The sequence below is a fragment of the Oncorhynchus clarkii genome, chromosome 17, assembly GCF_045791955.1.
Source record: "Oncorhynchus clarkii lewisi isolate Uvic-CL-2024 chromosome 17, UVic_Ocla_1.0, whole genome shotgun sequence".
NCBI lineage: Eukaryota > Metazoa > Chordata > Actinopteri > Salmoniformes > Salmonidae > Oncorhynchus > Oncorhynchus clarkii.
The window spans coordinates 84,702,672-84,718,348 of NC_092163.1; the positions used below are offsets into that span (position 1 = coordinate 84,702,672).

A 15,677-nucleotide genomic window follows, 5' to 3' on the forward strand; every position below is an offset into this window, starting at 1 on the left:
CATTGTAAACTAAAACAATGCTAACTAACCTGAACAACAGTATACAAGGCATATTGATATTTGAGAGAGACATACAGCAAAGCATAAAGTAATCGCAGGTGAGACAACAACAGCTAGTCAGCTAACACAACAACAGCAGGTAAAATGGCGATGACTAGGCAGAGAGGGTCGGATTAACTACACACAGAGCCTGAGTTCGCGGCTGGGGCCGACAGATAAAACATAAAAATACAGAATGGAGTACCGTGATTAATGAACAGTCCAGCAGGCATCAGCTAAGTAGCCAAGTGATCATAGTGATGAACACTGAACAGGTGTAATGAATACTGAATAGATGTAATGAACACTGAACAGGTGTAATGAACAGGTGTAATGAACAGGTGTAATGAACACTGAACAGGTGTAATGAACAGGTGTAATGAACACTGAACAGGTGTAATGAACAGGTGTAATGAACACTGAACAGGTGTAATGAACAGGTGTAATGAACACTGAACAGGTGTAATGAACAGGTGTAATGAACACTGAACAGGTGTAATGAACAGGTGTATTGAACAGGTGCAGTGAACAGGTGTAATGAACATGTGTAATGAACAGCTGTAATGAACACTGAACAGGTGTAATGAACACTGAACAGGTGTAATGAACAGGTGTAATGAATAGGTGTAATGAACAGGTGTAATGAACAGGTGTAATAAACAGGTGTAATGAACACTGAACAGGTGTAATGAACACTGAACAGGTGTAATGAACAGGTGTAATGAACACTGAACAGGTATAATGAACAGGTTTAATGAACACTGAACAGGTGTAATGAACAGGTGTAATGAACACTGAACAGGTGTAATGAACAGGTGTAGTGAACAGGTGTAATGAACACTGAACAGGTGTAATGAACAGGTGTAGTGAACAGGTGTAATGAACACTGAACAGGTGTAATGAACAGGTGTAATGAACACTGAACAGGTGTAATGGACAGGTGTAATGAACACTGAACAGGTGTAATGAACAGGTGTAAGGAACAGGTGTAGTGAACACTGAACAGGTGTAATGAACACTGAACAGGTGTAATGAACACTGAACAGGTGTAATGAACACTGAACAGGTGTAATGAACACTGAACAGGTGTAATGAACAGGTGTAATGAACACTGAACAGGTGTAATGAACAGGTGTAATGAACACTGAACAGGTGTAATGAACAGGTGTAATGAATAGGTGTAATGAACACTGAACAGGTGTAATGAACAGGTGTAATGAATAGGTGTAATGAACAGGTGTAATGAACATTGAACAGGTGTAATGAACACTGAACAGGTGTAATGAATACTGAACAGGTGTAATGAACACTTAACAGGTGTAATGAACAGGTGTAGTGAACAGGTGTAATGAACAGGTGTAATGAACACTGAACAGGTGTAATGAACAGGTGTAATGAACACTGAACAGGTGTAGTGAACAGGTGTAATGAACACTGAACAGGTGTAATGAACAGGTGTAGTGAACAGGTGTAGTGAACACTGAACAGGTGTAATGAACAGGTGTAATGAACACTGAACACTGAACAGGTGTAATGAACAGGTGTAATGAACACTGAACAGGTGTAATGGACAGGTGTAATGAACACTGAACAGGTGTAATGAACAGGTGTAATGAACACTGAACAGGTGTAAATAACACTGAACAGGTGTAATGAACAGGTGTAGTGAACAGGTGTAATGAACAGGTGTAATGAACACTGAACAGGTGTAAGGAACAGGTGTAATGAACACTGAACAGGTGTAATGAACACTGAACAGGTGTAATGAACAGGTGTAATGAACACTGAACAGGTGTAATGGACAGGTGTAATGAACACTGAACAGGTGTAATGAACAGGTGTAAGGAACAGGTGTAGTGAACACTGAACAGGTGTAATGAACAGGTGTAATGAACACTGAACAGGTGTAATGAACACTGAACAGGTGTAATGAACACTGAACAGTGTGTAATGAACACTGAACAGGTGTAATGAACAGGTGTAATGAACACTGAACAGGTGTAATGAACAGGTGTAATGAACACTGAACAGGTGTAATGAACACTGAACAGGTGTAATGAACAGGTGTAATGAACACTGAACAGGTGTAATGAACACTGAACAGGTGTAGTGAACAGGTGTAATGAACAGGTGTAATGAACACTGAACAGGTGTAATGAACACTGAACAGGTGTAATGAACAGGTGTAATGAACACTGAACAGTTGTAATGAACACTGAACAGGTGTAATGAACACTGAACAGGTGTAATGAACAGGTGTAATGAACACTGAACAGGTGTAATGAACACTGAACAGGTGTAGTGAACAGGTGTAATGAACAGGTGTAATGAACACTGAACAGGTGTAATGAACAGGTGTAATGAACAGGTGTAATGAGCAGGTGTAATGAACACTGAACAGGTGCAATGAGCACTGAACAGGTGTAATGAGCAGGTGTAATGAACACTGAACAGGTGTAATGAGCACTGAACAGGTGTAATGAACAGGTGTAATGAACAGGTGTAGTGAACAGGTGTAATGAACAGGTGTAATGAACACTGAACAGGTGTAATGGACAGGTGTAATGAACAGGTGTAGTGAACAGGTGTAATGAACAGGTGTAGTGAACACTGAACAGGTGTAGTGAACAGGTGTAGTGAACAGGTGTAATGAACACTGAACAGGTGTAGTGAACAGGTATAGTGAACAGGTGTAATGAACATGTGTAATGAACACTGAACAGGTGTAATGAACAGGTGTAGTGAACACTGAACAGGTGTAGTGAACAGGTGTAATGAACAGGTGTAATGAACAGGTGTAGTGAACACTGAACACGTGTAGTGAACAGGTGTAATGAACAGGTGTAGTGAACACTGAACAGGTGTAGTGAACAGGTGTAGTGAACAGGTGTAATGAACAGGTGTAGTGAACAGGTGTAATGAACAGGTGTAGTGAACAGGTGTAATGAACAGGTGTAATGAGCACTGAACAGGTGTAATGAGCACTGAACAGGTGTAATGAACAGGTGTAATGAACAGGTGTAATGAACAGGTGTAATGAACAGGTGTAGTGAACAGGTGTAATGAACAGGTGTAGTGAACAGGTGTAATGAACAGGTGTAGTGAACAGGTGTAATGAACACTGAACAGGTGTAATGAACAGGTGTAATGAGCACTGAACAGGTGTAATGAGCACTGAACAGGTGTAATGAACAGGTGTAATGAACAGGTGTAATGAACAGGTGTAATGAACAGGTGTAGTGAACATGTGTAATGAACAGGTGTAATGAGCACTGAACAGGTGTAATGAACAGGTGTAATGAACAGGTGTAATGAACACTGAACAGGTGTAATGAACAGGTGTAGTGAACAGGTGTAATGAACAGGTGTAATGAGCAATGAACAGGTGTAATGAACAGGTGTAATGAACAGGTGTAATGAACACTGAATAGGTGTAATGAACAGGTGTAGTGAACAGGTGTAATGAACAGGTGTAATGAACAGGTGTAATGAGCAGGTGTAATGAATACTGAACAGGTGTAATGAGCACTGAACAGGTGTAATGAACGTGTTTAAAAATGACCATAACAAGCGTTCTAATCACCTGTAAACACACTGGACAGTTGAAAAAAGCACATGTACAACAAATGTCATTTCACACTTGAAAAAAGCAAGTGAAAAATTATAATTTCAAGTGTTAATAAGACGTGTCTGGGAAGACGATTTGAACCTCTTGGCCTTCCATACAAACGCGCATCACTCGTTCCCTTACAGCCAGTATTGATCCCTCCCAAACTTTTCTCATCGGATCGACACGAACACGTAATTCACCTATTTTGCATTCAAAACGGCGAATTTCGCCGAAAGGTGACTAGTTTGTAACCCTGGTATTCCTATATTTCTCTGCATACTTCATCTGGAAGTGTCGAGACAAGTTGTAGTCTTTCAAGACAGCGATGCTCTCTTTGCACACAGCTTTTCATGATACCTCAATAAATAAATATTTAATGTCCACTCTGTTGTAACACCCTACATTCATTGTCTAATTACATTTTCTTAGAAATCTTTGATATTTTTATTTTTTTGCGCAATCCTAGCTTTATGTGATCTGAGCATGATTCCGCGGGCCGTATTGAATCAGGTCGCGGGCCGGGCCGCATACGCCCCCGGGCCTGTTCTATAGCATTAGGTTATCAAATCAAATTGTATTTGTTACATGCGCAGAATACAACAGGTGTAGGTAGACCTTACCGTGAAATGCTTACTTACAAGCCGTTAACCTACAACGCAGTTCTAGAAAAAGAGTTAAGAAAATATGACAAAAAATAAATAAAATACACACAAGAAAATAACAAAAACAAGGCTATATACATATGGTACCGAGTCAATGTGAGGGGTACAGGTTAGTTGAGGTAATTTGTAAAGTGACTGTGCATAGATAATATACAGAGAGTAGCAACAGTGTAAAAACAACGCAAATAGTACAGGTGGCCATTTTATTAATTGTTCAGCGGTCTTATGGCTTGTAGGTAGAAGCTGTTAAAGGAGTCTTTTTGGACCTAGACATGGCACATGGCACCCCGGTACCGCTTGCTGTGCGGTAGCAAAGAGAACAGTCTATGACTTGGGTGACTGGAGTCTTCGACAATTTATTTGAGTCTTCCTCTGACACCGCCTTCCTCTGACACCGCACTTCCTGGATGGCAGGAAGCTTGGCCACAGCTTGGCCCCACTGGGCTGTATGCACTACCCTCTGTAGCACCTTACGTCGGATACCGAGCATTTGCCGTCGATACCGAGCATTTGTGTATCAGGCAGTGATGGAACCGGTCAGGATGCTCTCGATGGTGCAGCTGTTGAACTTTCTGAGGATCTGAGGACCCATGCCAAATCTTTTCAGTCTCCTGAGGGGCAAAAGGTGTTGTCGTGCCCTCTTCACGACTGTCTTGGTGTGTTTGGACCATGATAGTTTGTTGGTGATGTGGACACCAAGGAACTTGAAGCTCTCAACCCGCTCCACTACAGCCCCGTCAATGTTAATGGGAGCCTGTTCGGCCCTCCTTTTCCTGTTGTCCACGATCATCTCCTTTGTCTTGCTCACGTTGAGGGAGAGGTTGTTGTCCTGGCACCACGTGGCCAGGTCTCTGACCTCCCTATAGGCTGTCTCATCATTGTCGGTGATCAGGCCTACCACCTTTGTGGCGTCAGCAAACTTAAAGTAAGTAAACAATATATTTTTTTAAGTCTGTGCAATGTGTGTCCCTCCCCTTTGAATAATATAAAGTTGGTTTGAGGTGCCTAGGTCATGTGATCAAAGAGCTATTGAATTGTAAGGGATTTTTATAAATGTATATAAATGTTAGAATTATTTTGAGAAAACCAAAGTGTGTGCAACACGCCTCTCTATGTGACATGCTGACCACACCGCTCAATCACATATGTGATTGAAAGATGAGTTGAGATCCACACTCAGTTCATCTTTGTGGTAATACACCGTAAAGTTGGTTGCCAACTGCCATATAAAGTCCAAAGAAGAAAAAGAAGCCGGAAGGTAGCAGGAGAGATGACGAGAAACAAATTTGTTTTATTGTTTTATCTGTGGATTAATTGTTGTAGTCGTTGACCTTGTGCATTTCAGGTAAAATAACAACCCAATGTTTATATCCCAGGACAAATTAGCTTGCAATAGCAAGCTAGCTAGCTAAATTGACATAAATGTTTAATGTTTTCGACCTGTCCCCAAATTAATATAATTGATTCAGAGTTTGTTTTGATATTTCAACCTACATGTCCTGATAATGTCTGGTGTGGGTGAACAAAATCAACTTGTGCTAGATGGGGCACACGGACGCACACGTGCGTCAGCAAGTAAGGAATAATGGACAATTGAAATGAGGTTGCTAAGTCATGTGGTTGAAGAGCTATTGAAGTTTGCATATTGTGATCATGCACTTTGTGGACAGTCCCTAAATAGTTGAGTTGACGGTCCGCCAGGCTGCCTAAATCGTTGCCGTGTGATTATGAAACTCGGTTCGGAATTGGGAAAATACTTTTTTCCTTCATAGGGAGCCTAACCTGAGACATGCAGATCAAATTGTTCGTGAGCTATTGAAGTTTGAAGGTTCGAATATTGAAACTTTAATTTGACACGGTTTTAATTTTTAGAGTAATTGCGTACCAGCTCCTCTATAAAGGAAAGTAGCCTATCACCGTCACAGATTCACAAACGGAGCCAAAAAAAGGTTGATCAAAGCAGAATGAAGGCGGGATCTGCATTGAATAGCAATGTAGTTTCCTGATTCCGTTTTGTTCACATTTATTTGCAGCTAGTCTGTGAATCTATGCGTGACAGTAGACTGTTCCAGATTGCGCAGATTGAAAATGCGCCAGCATGAATGTGCAAGATACGCTGTTCTGAGGTCATGAAAAGTAAAAATAATTGTTTATGTCATTCATAAAGACACACTTTAAAATATTATCAATCACTTAAAAATATACATACCAGCCATTATCGTGGTGACCCTTCAGTGCGTGTCTGTGTGTGCCGTTACCGGAGGAGAGGGAGCGCTAGTTATCCATAGCCAATTACGCTTTAATGTCGTTGTCGCCTTTCCACAGCCTGTACCATTGGAAAGCTGGGATCCCCCTCTATTAAACAGTAGCCATGTAACTGCGACAACATTAAAACACATTCTAAGAATAGTCTAATTGACAAATATCTTGCTGTGCATAGATTTCCCCTAAAACATGAATATTTGAGCCTGATACTGCATAAACATGTCTAGTTAGATAACCTGCTTTGAAGTAGCCTGCCTTCTCCATTTGATCCCTGGTCATTAAATGAGGGAATAATTTTAGAAGACAGAAGTATTTGGTTGTGTTGTTGTAATACTTTATATCAAGGGTGGCAACCATCCTCCAGGATAGCTACTGGGTGTGCAGGCTTTTGTTCCTGCCCTGCTCTAACCACATTGTAGCCTAAACATCAACTGCTCAACAGGACCTTGATAAGCAGAATTGGGTGTTCAGCCCCCGATCAAAAGCCAAGCCTGCACAGCCAGCAGCTCTTCAGATGGAGGGTTGACCACATGTGACTAATAGTTCAGTTCTACTTTGTGGGGGGTGAAGTGCCTTGATCAAGGGCACAACGGCAGGAGATGGTAGGTCTGCATGGGATCAGACACAGCAGCCTTCCAGTGTCAATAATGCTTAGTTTTAGGCTATAGCAATAGTCATGAAAATGTGTATAAACCCTTAATTAAGAGTAAATAATCAGGAGATCTCTATAGCATAATGTCATTTGTGAATTTCGGGGAACATAGTTTAATGAACCGACTTGGAAAAAGACAGCTCCTGCTCTTCTTTAATCCGAAATCAAGAGTAGATGTGATATTCATATTTATTCATTCCTATGTTATTAATAAATCAAACAGATTGATATGATAAAAGACACATGTAGGTTATAGGAGGATTGTAATCAGAACTGTTGGCATTTCATCTCCATCATCATGTCTCGCGGTGATACGGAAACGATCTGTATTTGATCAGGTAAAGAATCGGTAAATTGTTCGATTCCGGTTGCTCGATTTCTACCGACAAAAACCAAAGCTCGAGCTTGTCGGTTTGGAAGGTCCCGGGATGCCCGCTGAAACGGCTGCTCCGTTAATGACATTCATTCATCTGATGCGAGCCATCGAGGACGAACGCTGACGTAACAGATATTACAATGCAACGAGGATACATTTTATGTTGGTTTATGAGTGGCTGGATACTACAGGCACCAGGGGGCAGGAAAACAATGATGCACTTCAGGAACATTATCGACCTCTGTGCTAAATCAGGACGATAACCAACTTAATGCAAGATCAGTGGATGATGGACTTGTGGATGTAATTTAATGTCCAGCGGAACTGGCTAGCTTCGGCTTGTGGAAGATCTTCATATTGCATTTTGTTGCAGTAGAGTTGCTGCTGCCCCGTCTCTCTCCCTCCTATCCGACGTTGTTGTCAATGATCTAACATGGCGACTGTACCAGTATATTGCATCTGCAGATTACCGTACGACGTTACCCAGTTTATGATCGAATGTGACGCATGCAAGGACTGGTTTCACGGAAGGTAATTGCTTGAATATATTGTGGATGTTTTTTTGTCCGTCCACGTTGTGTTTTGTAGGATCATTTGACCATTTGACAGTATGTTGCACATTCTTTGTCGACATCTGAATTGCCAGAAGCGCGAGGCCGCTTGAAGAAGGCGGAGTTAAAAATAGATGAGTCGGTTGTGACATTTTTGTGAATAGCACCAAAACATTTAGTGAACAATATAGTCATGTAAATATGAAGGTGTGTTTGTATGATCTCGTAGTATTTTCAGAGTGTGTTTCCAGCTCTATCTCATGTGGGTGGCTACAGTAACATTGTAGGACAGAGCAGAACAGTGGGTGTCTCGATCGGACAGTAACGAGGCTACACATTTCAATCTACATCATGTTTAGCTTGTCCCGCCGTTAAACCGGGCAGTACTATGGTGTTTTGTCTATTGTTTTATTGTTTGTCGACGTTATAAAAGCCCTGAGAAAAGAGGAGTCGTAGCTGACAATAGCCCGCTGCCCTCCAGCCAGACACTTTGAATAACTGCCCATTGATAGACGTTGCAGTGCGGGGTTGCTGTCTACATTTTCTCTGTAAAACGATCGAAATGCTTGAAGATTTTCACACCATGTATTTGAAACCAATTCTATTTTCTCAAGTGTATCAGCGAGCCAGGTTCATCAGTTTAGCCCGCCGATAATAATGGAAGTCTGCCACGTCTTTTGCTTTATTTGAAATGTTTTTACGATGTCCTTTGTACGTTTAATTGCCCAATGCAGGACAATCATCCGTCACTGATCGATCACTTTCTTTTTCGATCGCTTATTGCCAACAGGCGTTTTCAAATCAGAAGAAGATATTTACGCGCGTTAACATTAACCCTTTGGTGCAAGACTACAATGTGTCATTCAGTACTACGCTGCCTGCTACAATGTCTCATCGGCTGAACGCGGGTAACACATCTTATCTCCAATCATCCATGTCAGTTGAGCGATGCGTTATTATTCGTGTGAATATCTCGAAACCTGGCCGATACGAGAAATATTCAAAGTAATTAAGGTCTAGCAGTAATCTTGGCTTTGACGTTGTGTTTATGGAGGCTGTCTGTCGTAGCCTGATGATGGCTCATTTGAAATTGTCCCTGGGTTGACACTGCTGAATCCAGGAGCCTAATAACCCAAACGGTCTCCATTATTCCCGCTTCATTCTAGGGGTTTGCCATTACACTACTTTATTACTGTATTAGAAACTATGCATCAAGCCGACACACAGTACATGGCCAGCTCCTGGTCGAACTTCTCATTACAAAATCATGGCCATTAATATGGAGTTGTTCCCCCTTTGCTGCTATAACAGCCTCCACTCTTCTAGGAAGGCTTTAATATGGAGTTGGTCCCCCTTTGCTGCTATAACAACCTCCACTCTTCTGGGAAGGCTTTAATATGGAGTTGGTCCCCCTTTGCTGCTATAACAGCCTCCACTCTTCTGGGAAGGCTTTAATATGGAGTTGGTCCCCCTTTGCTGCTATAACAGCCTCCACTCTTCTAGGAAGGCTTTAATATGGAGTTGGTCCCCCTTTGCTGCTATAACAACCTCCACTCTTCTGGGAAGGCTTTAATATGGAGTTGGTCCCCCTTTGCTGCTATAACAGCCTCCACTCTTCTGGGAAGGCTTTAATATGGAGTTGGTCCCCCTTTGCTGCTATAACAGCCTCCACTCTTCTGGGAAGGCTTTAATATGAAGTTGGTCCCACTTTGCTGCTATAACAGCCTCCACTCTTCTGGGAAGGCTTTAATATGGAGTTGGTCCCCCCTGTGCTGCTATAACAGCCTCCACTCTTCTGGGAAGGCTTTAATATGGAGTTGGTCCCCCCTTTGCTGCTATAACAGCCTCCACTCTTCTGGGAAGGCTTTAATATGGAGTTGGTCCCCCTTTGCTGCTATAACAGCCTCCACTCTTCTGGGAAGGCTTTAATATGGAGTTGGTCCCCCTTTGCTGCTATAACAGCCTCCATCCACTCTTCTAGGAAGGCTTTAATATGGAGTTGGTCCCCCTTTGCTGCTATAACAGCCTCCACTCTTCTGGGAAGGCTTTAATATGGAGTTGGTCCCCCCTTTGCTGCTATAACAGCCTCCACTCTTCTGGGAAGGCTTTAATATGGAGTTGGTCCCCCTTTGCTGCTATAACAGCCTCCATCCACTCTTCTAGGAAGGCTTTAATATGGAGTTGGTCCCCCTTTGCTGCTATAACAGCCTCCACTCTTCTGGGAAGGCTTTAATATGGAGTTGGTCCCCCCATTGCTGCTAAAACAGCCTCCACTCTTCTGGGAAGGCTTTCCATTAGATGTTGGAACATTGCTGCTATAACAGCCTCCACTCTTCTGGGAAGGCTTTCCAATAGATGTTGGGATATTGCTGCAGGGACTTGCTTCCATTCAGCCACGAGCATTAGTGAGGTCGAGCACTGATGTTGGGTGATTAGGCCTGGCACGCAGTCGGCTTTCAAATTCATCCCAAAGGTGTTCGATGGGGTTGAGGTCAGGGCTCTGTGCAGGTCAGTCCATTTCTGTATGGACCTCGCTTTGTGCAGAGGGGCATTGTCATGCTGAAACAGGAAAGGGCCTTCCCCAAACTGTTGCCACAAAGTTGGAAGCACAGAATTGTCTAGAATGTCATTGTATGCTGTAGCGTTAAGATTTCCCTTCACTGGAACTAAGGGGCCTGAACCATGAAAAACAGCTACAGACAATTATTCCTCCACCAAACTTTACAGTTTGCACCATGCATTCAGGCAGGTAGTGTTCTCCTGGCATCTGCCAAACCCAGATTCATTTTTCGGACTGCCAGATGGTGAAGCGTAATTCATCACTCCAGCCGACGCTTGGCATTGCGCATGGTGATCTTAGGCTTGTGTGCGGCTGCTCGGCCTTGAAAAACCAATTTCATGAAGCTCCCGACAAACAGTTATTGTGCTGACGTTGCTTCCAGAGGCAGTTCGGTAGTGAGTGCTGCAACTGAGGACAGACAATTTTTACGTGCTACGGCACTCGGCGGTCTCGTTCTGTGAGCTTGTGTGGCCTACCACTTTGCGGCTGAGCCGTTGTTGCTCCTAGTCGTTTTCACTTCACAATGACAGCACTTACAGTTGACGGGGAGGCTCTAAATCTGACGAACTGACTTGTTGGAAAGGTGGCATCATATGACGGTGCATGTTGAAAGTCCCTGAGCTCTTCCGTAAGGCCATTCTACTGCCAATGTTTGTCTATGGAGATTGCATGGCGGCGTGCTCAATTTTATACACCTGTCAGCAACGGATATCGCTGAAATAGCCAAATCCACTAATTTGAAGGGGTGTCCACATACTTTTGTATATATAGTGTACCAGCCTGGAAGGGTGCATACTTATAACTGTATATATAGTGTACCTGCCTGGTAGGATGCATACTTATAACTGTATATATAGTGTACCTGCCTGGTAGGATGCATACTTATAGCTGTATATATAGTGTACCAGCCTGGAAGGGTGCATACTTATAACTGTATATATAGTGTACCAGCCTGGAAGGGTGCATACTTATAGCTGTATATATAGTGTACCAGCCTGGAAGGGTGCATACTTATAACTGTATATATAGTGTACCTGCCTGGTAGGATGCATACTTATAACTGTATATATAGTGTACCTGCCTGGTAGGATGCATACTTATAACTGTATATATAGTGTACCAGCCTGGAAGGGTGCATACTTATAACTGTATATATAGTGTACCAGCCTGGAAGGGTGCATACTTATAGCTGTATATATAGTGTACCTGCCTGGTAGGATGCATACTTATAACTGTATATATAGTGTACCTGCCTGGTAGGATGCATACTTATAACTGTATATATAGTGTACCAGCCTGGAAGGGTGCATACTTATAACTGTATATATAGTGTACCAGCCTGGAAGGGTGCATACTTATAGCTGTATATATAGTGTACCTGCCTGGTAGGATGCATACTTATAACTGTATATATAGTGTACCTACCTGGTAGGATGCATAGTTATAACTGTATATATAGTGTACCTGCCTGGTAGGATGCATACTTATAGCTGTATATATAGTGTACCTACCTGTCCCTCTCCCATGCTTTCCCTATCCACAGCTGTCCCTCTCCCCTGCTGTCCCTCTCACCATGCTGTCCCTCTCACCATGCTGTCCCTCTCCCCTGCTGGCCATCTCCCCCTGCTGTCCCTCTCACCATGCTGTCCCTCTCCCCTGCTGTCCCTCTCACCATGCTGTCCCTCTCCCATGCTGTCCCTCTTCCCATGCTGTCCCTATCCACAGCTGTCCCTCTCCCCTGCTGTCCCTCTCCCCTGCTGTCCCTCTCCCCCTGCTGTCCCTCACACCATGCTTTCCCTCTCCCCTGCTGTCCCTCTCACCATGCTGTCCCTCTCCCCTGCTGTCCCTCCCCCCTGCTGTCCCTCACACCATGCTTTCCCTCTCCCCTGCTGTCCCTCTCACCATGCTGTCCCTCTCCCCTGCTGTCTCTCTTCCCATGCTGTCCCTATCCACAGCTGTCCCTATCCACAGCTGTCCCTCTCCCCTGCTGTCCCTTTCCCCTGCTGTCCCTCTTCCCCTGCTGTCCCTCTCCCCCTGCTGTCCCTCTTCCCCTGCTGTCCCTCTCCCCTGCTGTCCCTCTCCCCTGCTGTCCCTCTTCCCAAGCTGTCCCTATTCACAGCTATCCCTCTCCCCATGTTGTCCCGCTCCCCTGCTGTCCCTATCCTCTGCTGTCCCTCTTCCCATGCTGTCCCTCTCCCCTGCTGTCCCTCTCCCCTGCTGTCCCTCTCCCCATGCTGTCCTTCTCCCTTGCTGTCCCTCTCCCTTGCTGTCCCTCTCCCCATGCTGTCCCTCTCCCCCTGCTGTCCCTCTCCCCTGCTGTCCCTATATCTTGCTGTTCCTATCCACAGCTGTCACTCTCCCCTGCTGTCCCTCTCCCCTGCTGTCCCTCTCCCCTTCTGTCCCTATCCACAGCTGTCCCTATCCCCTGCTGTTCCTATCCACAGCTGTCCCTCTCCCCTGCTGTCCCTCTCCCCTGCTGTCCCTCTCCCCTTCTGTCCCTATCCACAGCTGTCCCTCTCCCCTGCTGTCCCTATCCACAGCTGTCCCTCTCCCCATGCTGTCCCTCTCCCTTGCTGTTCCCCTCCCTTGCTGTCCCTCTCCCCTGCTGTCCCTCTCCCCATGCTGTCCCTCTCCCCTGCTGTCCCTATCCCATGCTGTCCCTCTACCCTGCTGTCCCTCTCCCCATGCTGTCCCTATCCACAGCTGTCCCACTCCCTCTCCCCCTGCTGTCCTTATCCACATCTGTCCCTCTCCCCTGCTGTCCCTCTCCCCCTGCTGTCCCTCTCCCTTTCCCCTGCTGTCCCTCTCCCCATGCTGTCCCTATCCACAGCTGTCCCTCTCCCTCTCCCCATGCTGTCGCTATCCACAACTGTCCCTCTCCCTCTCCCCATTCTGTCCCTATCCACAGCTGTCCCTCTCCCCTGCTGTCCCTCTCCCCATGCTGTTCCTCTCCCCTAATGTCCCTATCCCATGCTGTCCCTCTACCCTGCTGTCCCTCTCCCCATGCTGTCCCTATCTACAGCTGTCCCTCTACCTCTCCCCATGCTGTCCCTATCCACAGCTGTCCCTCTCCCTCTCCCCATGCTGTCCCTATCCACAGCTGTCCCTCTCCCTCTACCCATGCTGTCCCTATTCACAGCTGGGTCTCTCCCCCTGCTGTCCCTCTCCCCTGCTGTCCCTCTTCCCATGCTGTCCCTATCCACAGCTGTCCCTCTCCCCTGCTGTCCCTCTCCCCTTGCTGTCCCTCTCCACCTGCTCTCCCTCTCCCCCTGCTGTCCCTCTCCCCCTGCTGTCCCTCTCCCCTGCTGTCCCTATCCCCTGCTTTCCCTATCCACAGCTGTCCCTCTCCCCCTGCTGTCCCTCTCCCGTGCTGTCCCTATCCCCATGCTGTCCCCCTCCCCTGCTGTCCCTCTTCCCATGCTGTACCTCTCCCCTGCTGTCCCTATACCCTGCTGTCCCTATCCCCTGCTGTCCCTCTCCCCTGCTGTCCCTCTCCCCTGCTGTCCCTCTCCCCTGCTTTCCCTCTCCCCTGCTGTTCCTATCCACAGCTGTCTCTCTCCCCTGCTGTCCCTATCCACAGCTGTCCCTCTCCCTTGCTGTCCCTCTCCCCTGCTGTCCCTCTCCCCTGCTGTCCCTCTCCCCTGCTGTCCCTCTTCCCATGCTGTCCCTATTCACAACTGTCCCTCTCCCCATGTTGTCCCTCTCCCCTGCTGTCACTCTCCCCTGCTGTCCCTCTCCCCTGCTGTCCCTCTCCCCTGCTGTCCCTCTTCCCATGCTGTCCCTCTCCCCCTGCTGTCCCTCTCCCCCCGCTGTCCCTCTCCCCTACTGTCCCTATCCCCTGCTGTTCCTATCCACAGCTGTCCCTCTCCCCTGCTGTCCCTCTCCCCTGCTGTCAATCTCCCCTTCTGTCCCTATCCACAGCTGTCCCTCTCCCCTGCTGTCCCTATCCACAGCTGTCCCTCTCCCCATGCTGTCCCTCTCCCCATGCTGTCCCTCTCCCTTGCTGTTCCCCTCCCTTGCTGTCCCTCTCCCCTGCTGTCCCTCTTCCCATGCTGTCCCTCTCCCCTGCTGTCCCTATCCCCTGCTGTCCCTCTACCCTGCTGTCCCTCTCCCCATGCTGTCCCTATCCACAGCTGTCCCACTCCCTCTCCCCCTGCTGTCCCTATCCACATCTGTCCCTCTCCCCTGTTGTCCCTCTCCCCATGCTGACCCTCTCCCCTGCTTGCCCTCTCCCCTGTTGTCCCTCTCCCCTGCTGTCCCTCTCCCTTGCTGTCCCTCTCCCCTGCTTTCCCTCTCCCCTGCTGTTCCTATCCACAGCTGTCCCTCTCCCCTGCTGTCCCTATCCACAGCTGTCCCTCTCCCTTGCTGTCCCTCTCCCCTGCTGTCCCTCTCCCCTGCTGTCCCTCTTCCCATGCTGTCCCTATTCACAGCTGTCCCTCTCCCCCTGCTGTCCCTCTCCCCATGTTGTCCCTCTCCCCTGCTGTCCCTCTCCCCTGCTGTCCCTCTTCCCATGCTGTCCCTCTCCCCCTGCTGTCCCTCTCCCCCTGCTGTCCCTTTCCCCTACTGTCCCTATCCCCTGCTGTTCCTATCCACAGCTGTCCCTCTCCCCTGCTGTCCCTCTCCCCTTCTGTCCCTATCCACAGCTGTCCCTCTCCCCTGCTGTCCCTATCCACAGCTGTCCCTCTCCCCATGCTGTCCCTCTCCCTTGCTGTTCCCCTCCCTTGCTGTCCCTCTCCCCTGCTGTCCCTCTCCCCATGCTGTCCCTCTCCCCTGCTGTCCCTATCCCATGCTGTCCCTCTACCCTGCTGTCCCTCTCCCCATGCTGTCCCTATCCACAGCTGTCCCACTCCCTCTCCCCCTGCTGTCCCTATCCACATCTGTCCCTCTCCCCTGCTGTCCCTCTCCCCCTGCTGTCCCTCTCCCGCTCCCCTGCTGTCCCTCTCCCCATGCTGTCCCTATCCA

At 46.9% G+C, this 15,677-nt stretch overlaps 1 protein-coding gene across 3 annotated transcripts in view; it reads left to right on the forward strand.

Annotated features, from left to right (window-relative positions):
* Positions 1–7,609: 7,609 nt before the first annotated feature.
* LOC139371475 (lysine-specific demethylase phf2-like) overlaps positions 7,610–15,677 on the forward strand; it is a 107,884-nt gene continuing 99,816 nt past the window's right edge. For 2 of the 3 annotated variants that reach the window (XM_071111919.1, XM_071111920.1), the window contains exon 1: positions 7,717–8,135. In XM_071111919.1, coding sequence (XP_070968020.1) covers positions 8,038–8,135 — 98 coding nt within the window. In that variant the 5' untranslated portion in view covers positions 7,717–8,037. Of the gene's footprint in view, positions 8,136–15,677 lie in introns of all 3 variants that reach the window. The other variant, XM_071111921.1, reaches the window with a different exon arrangement.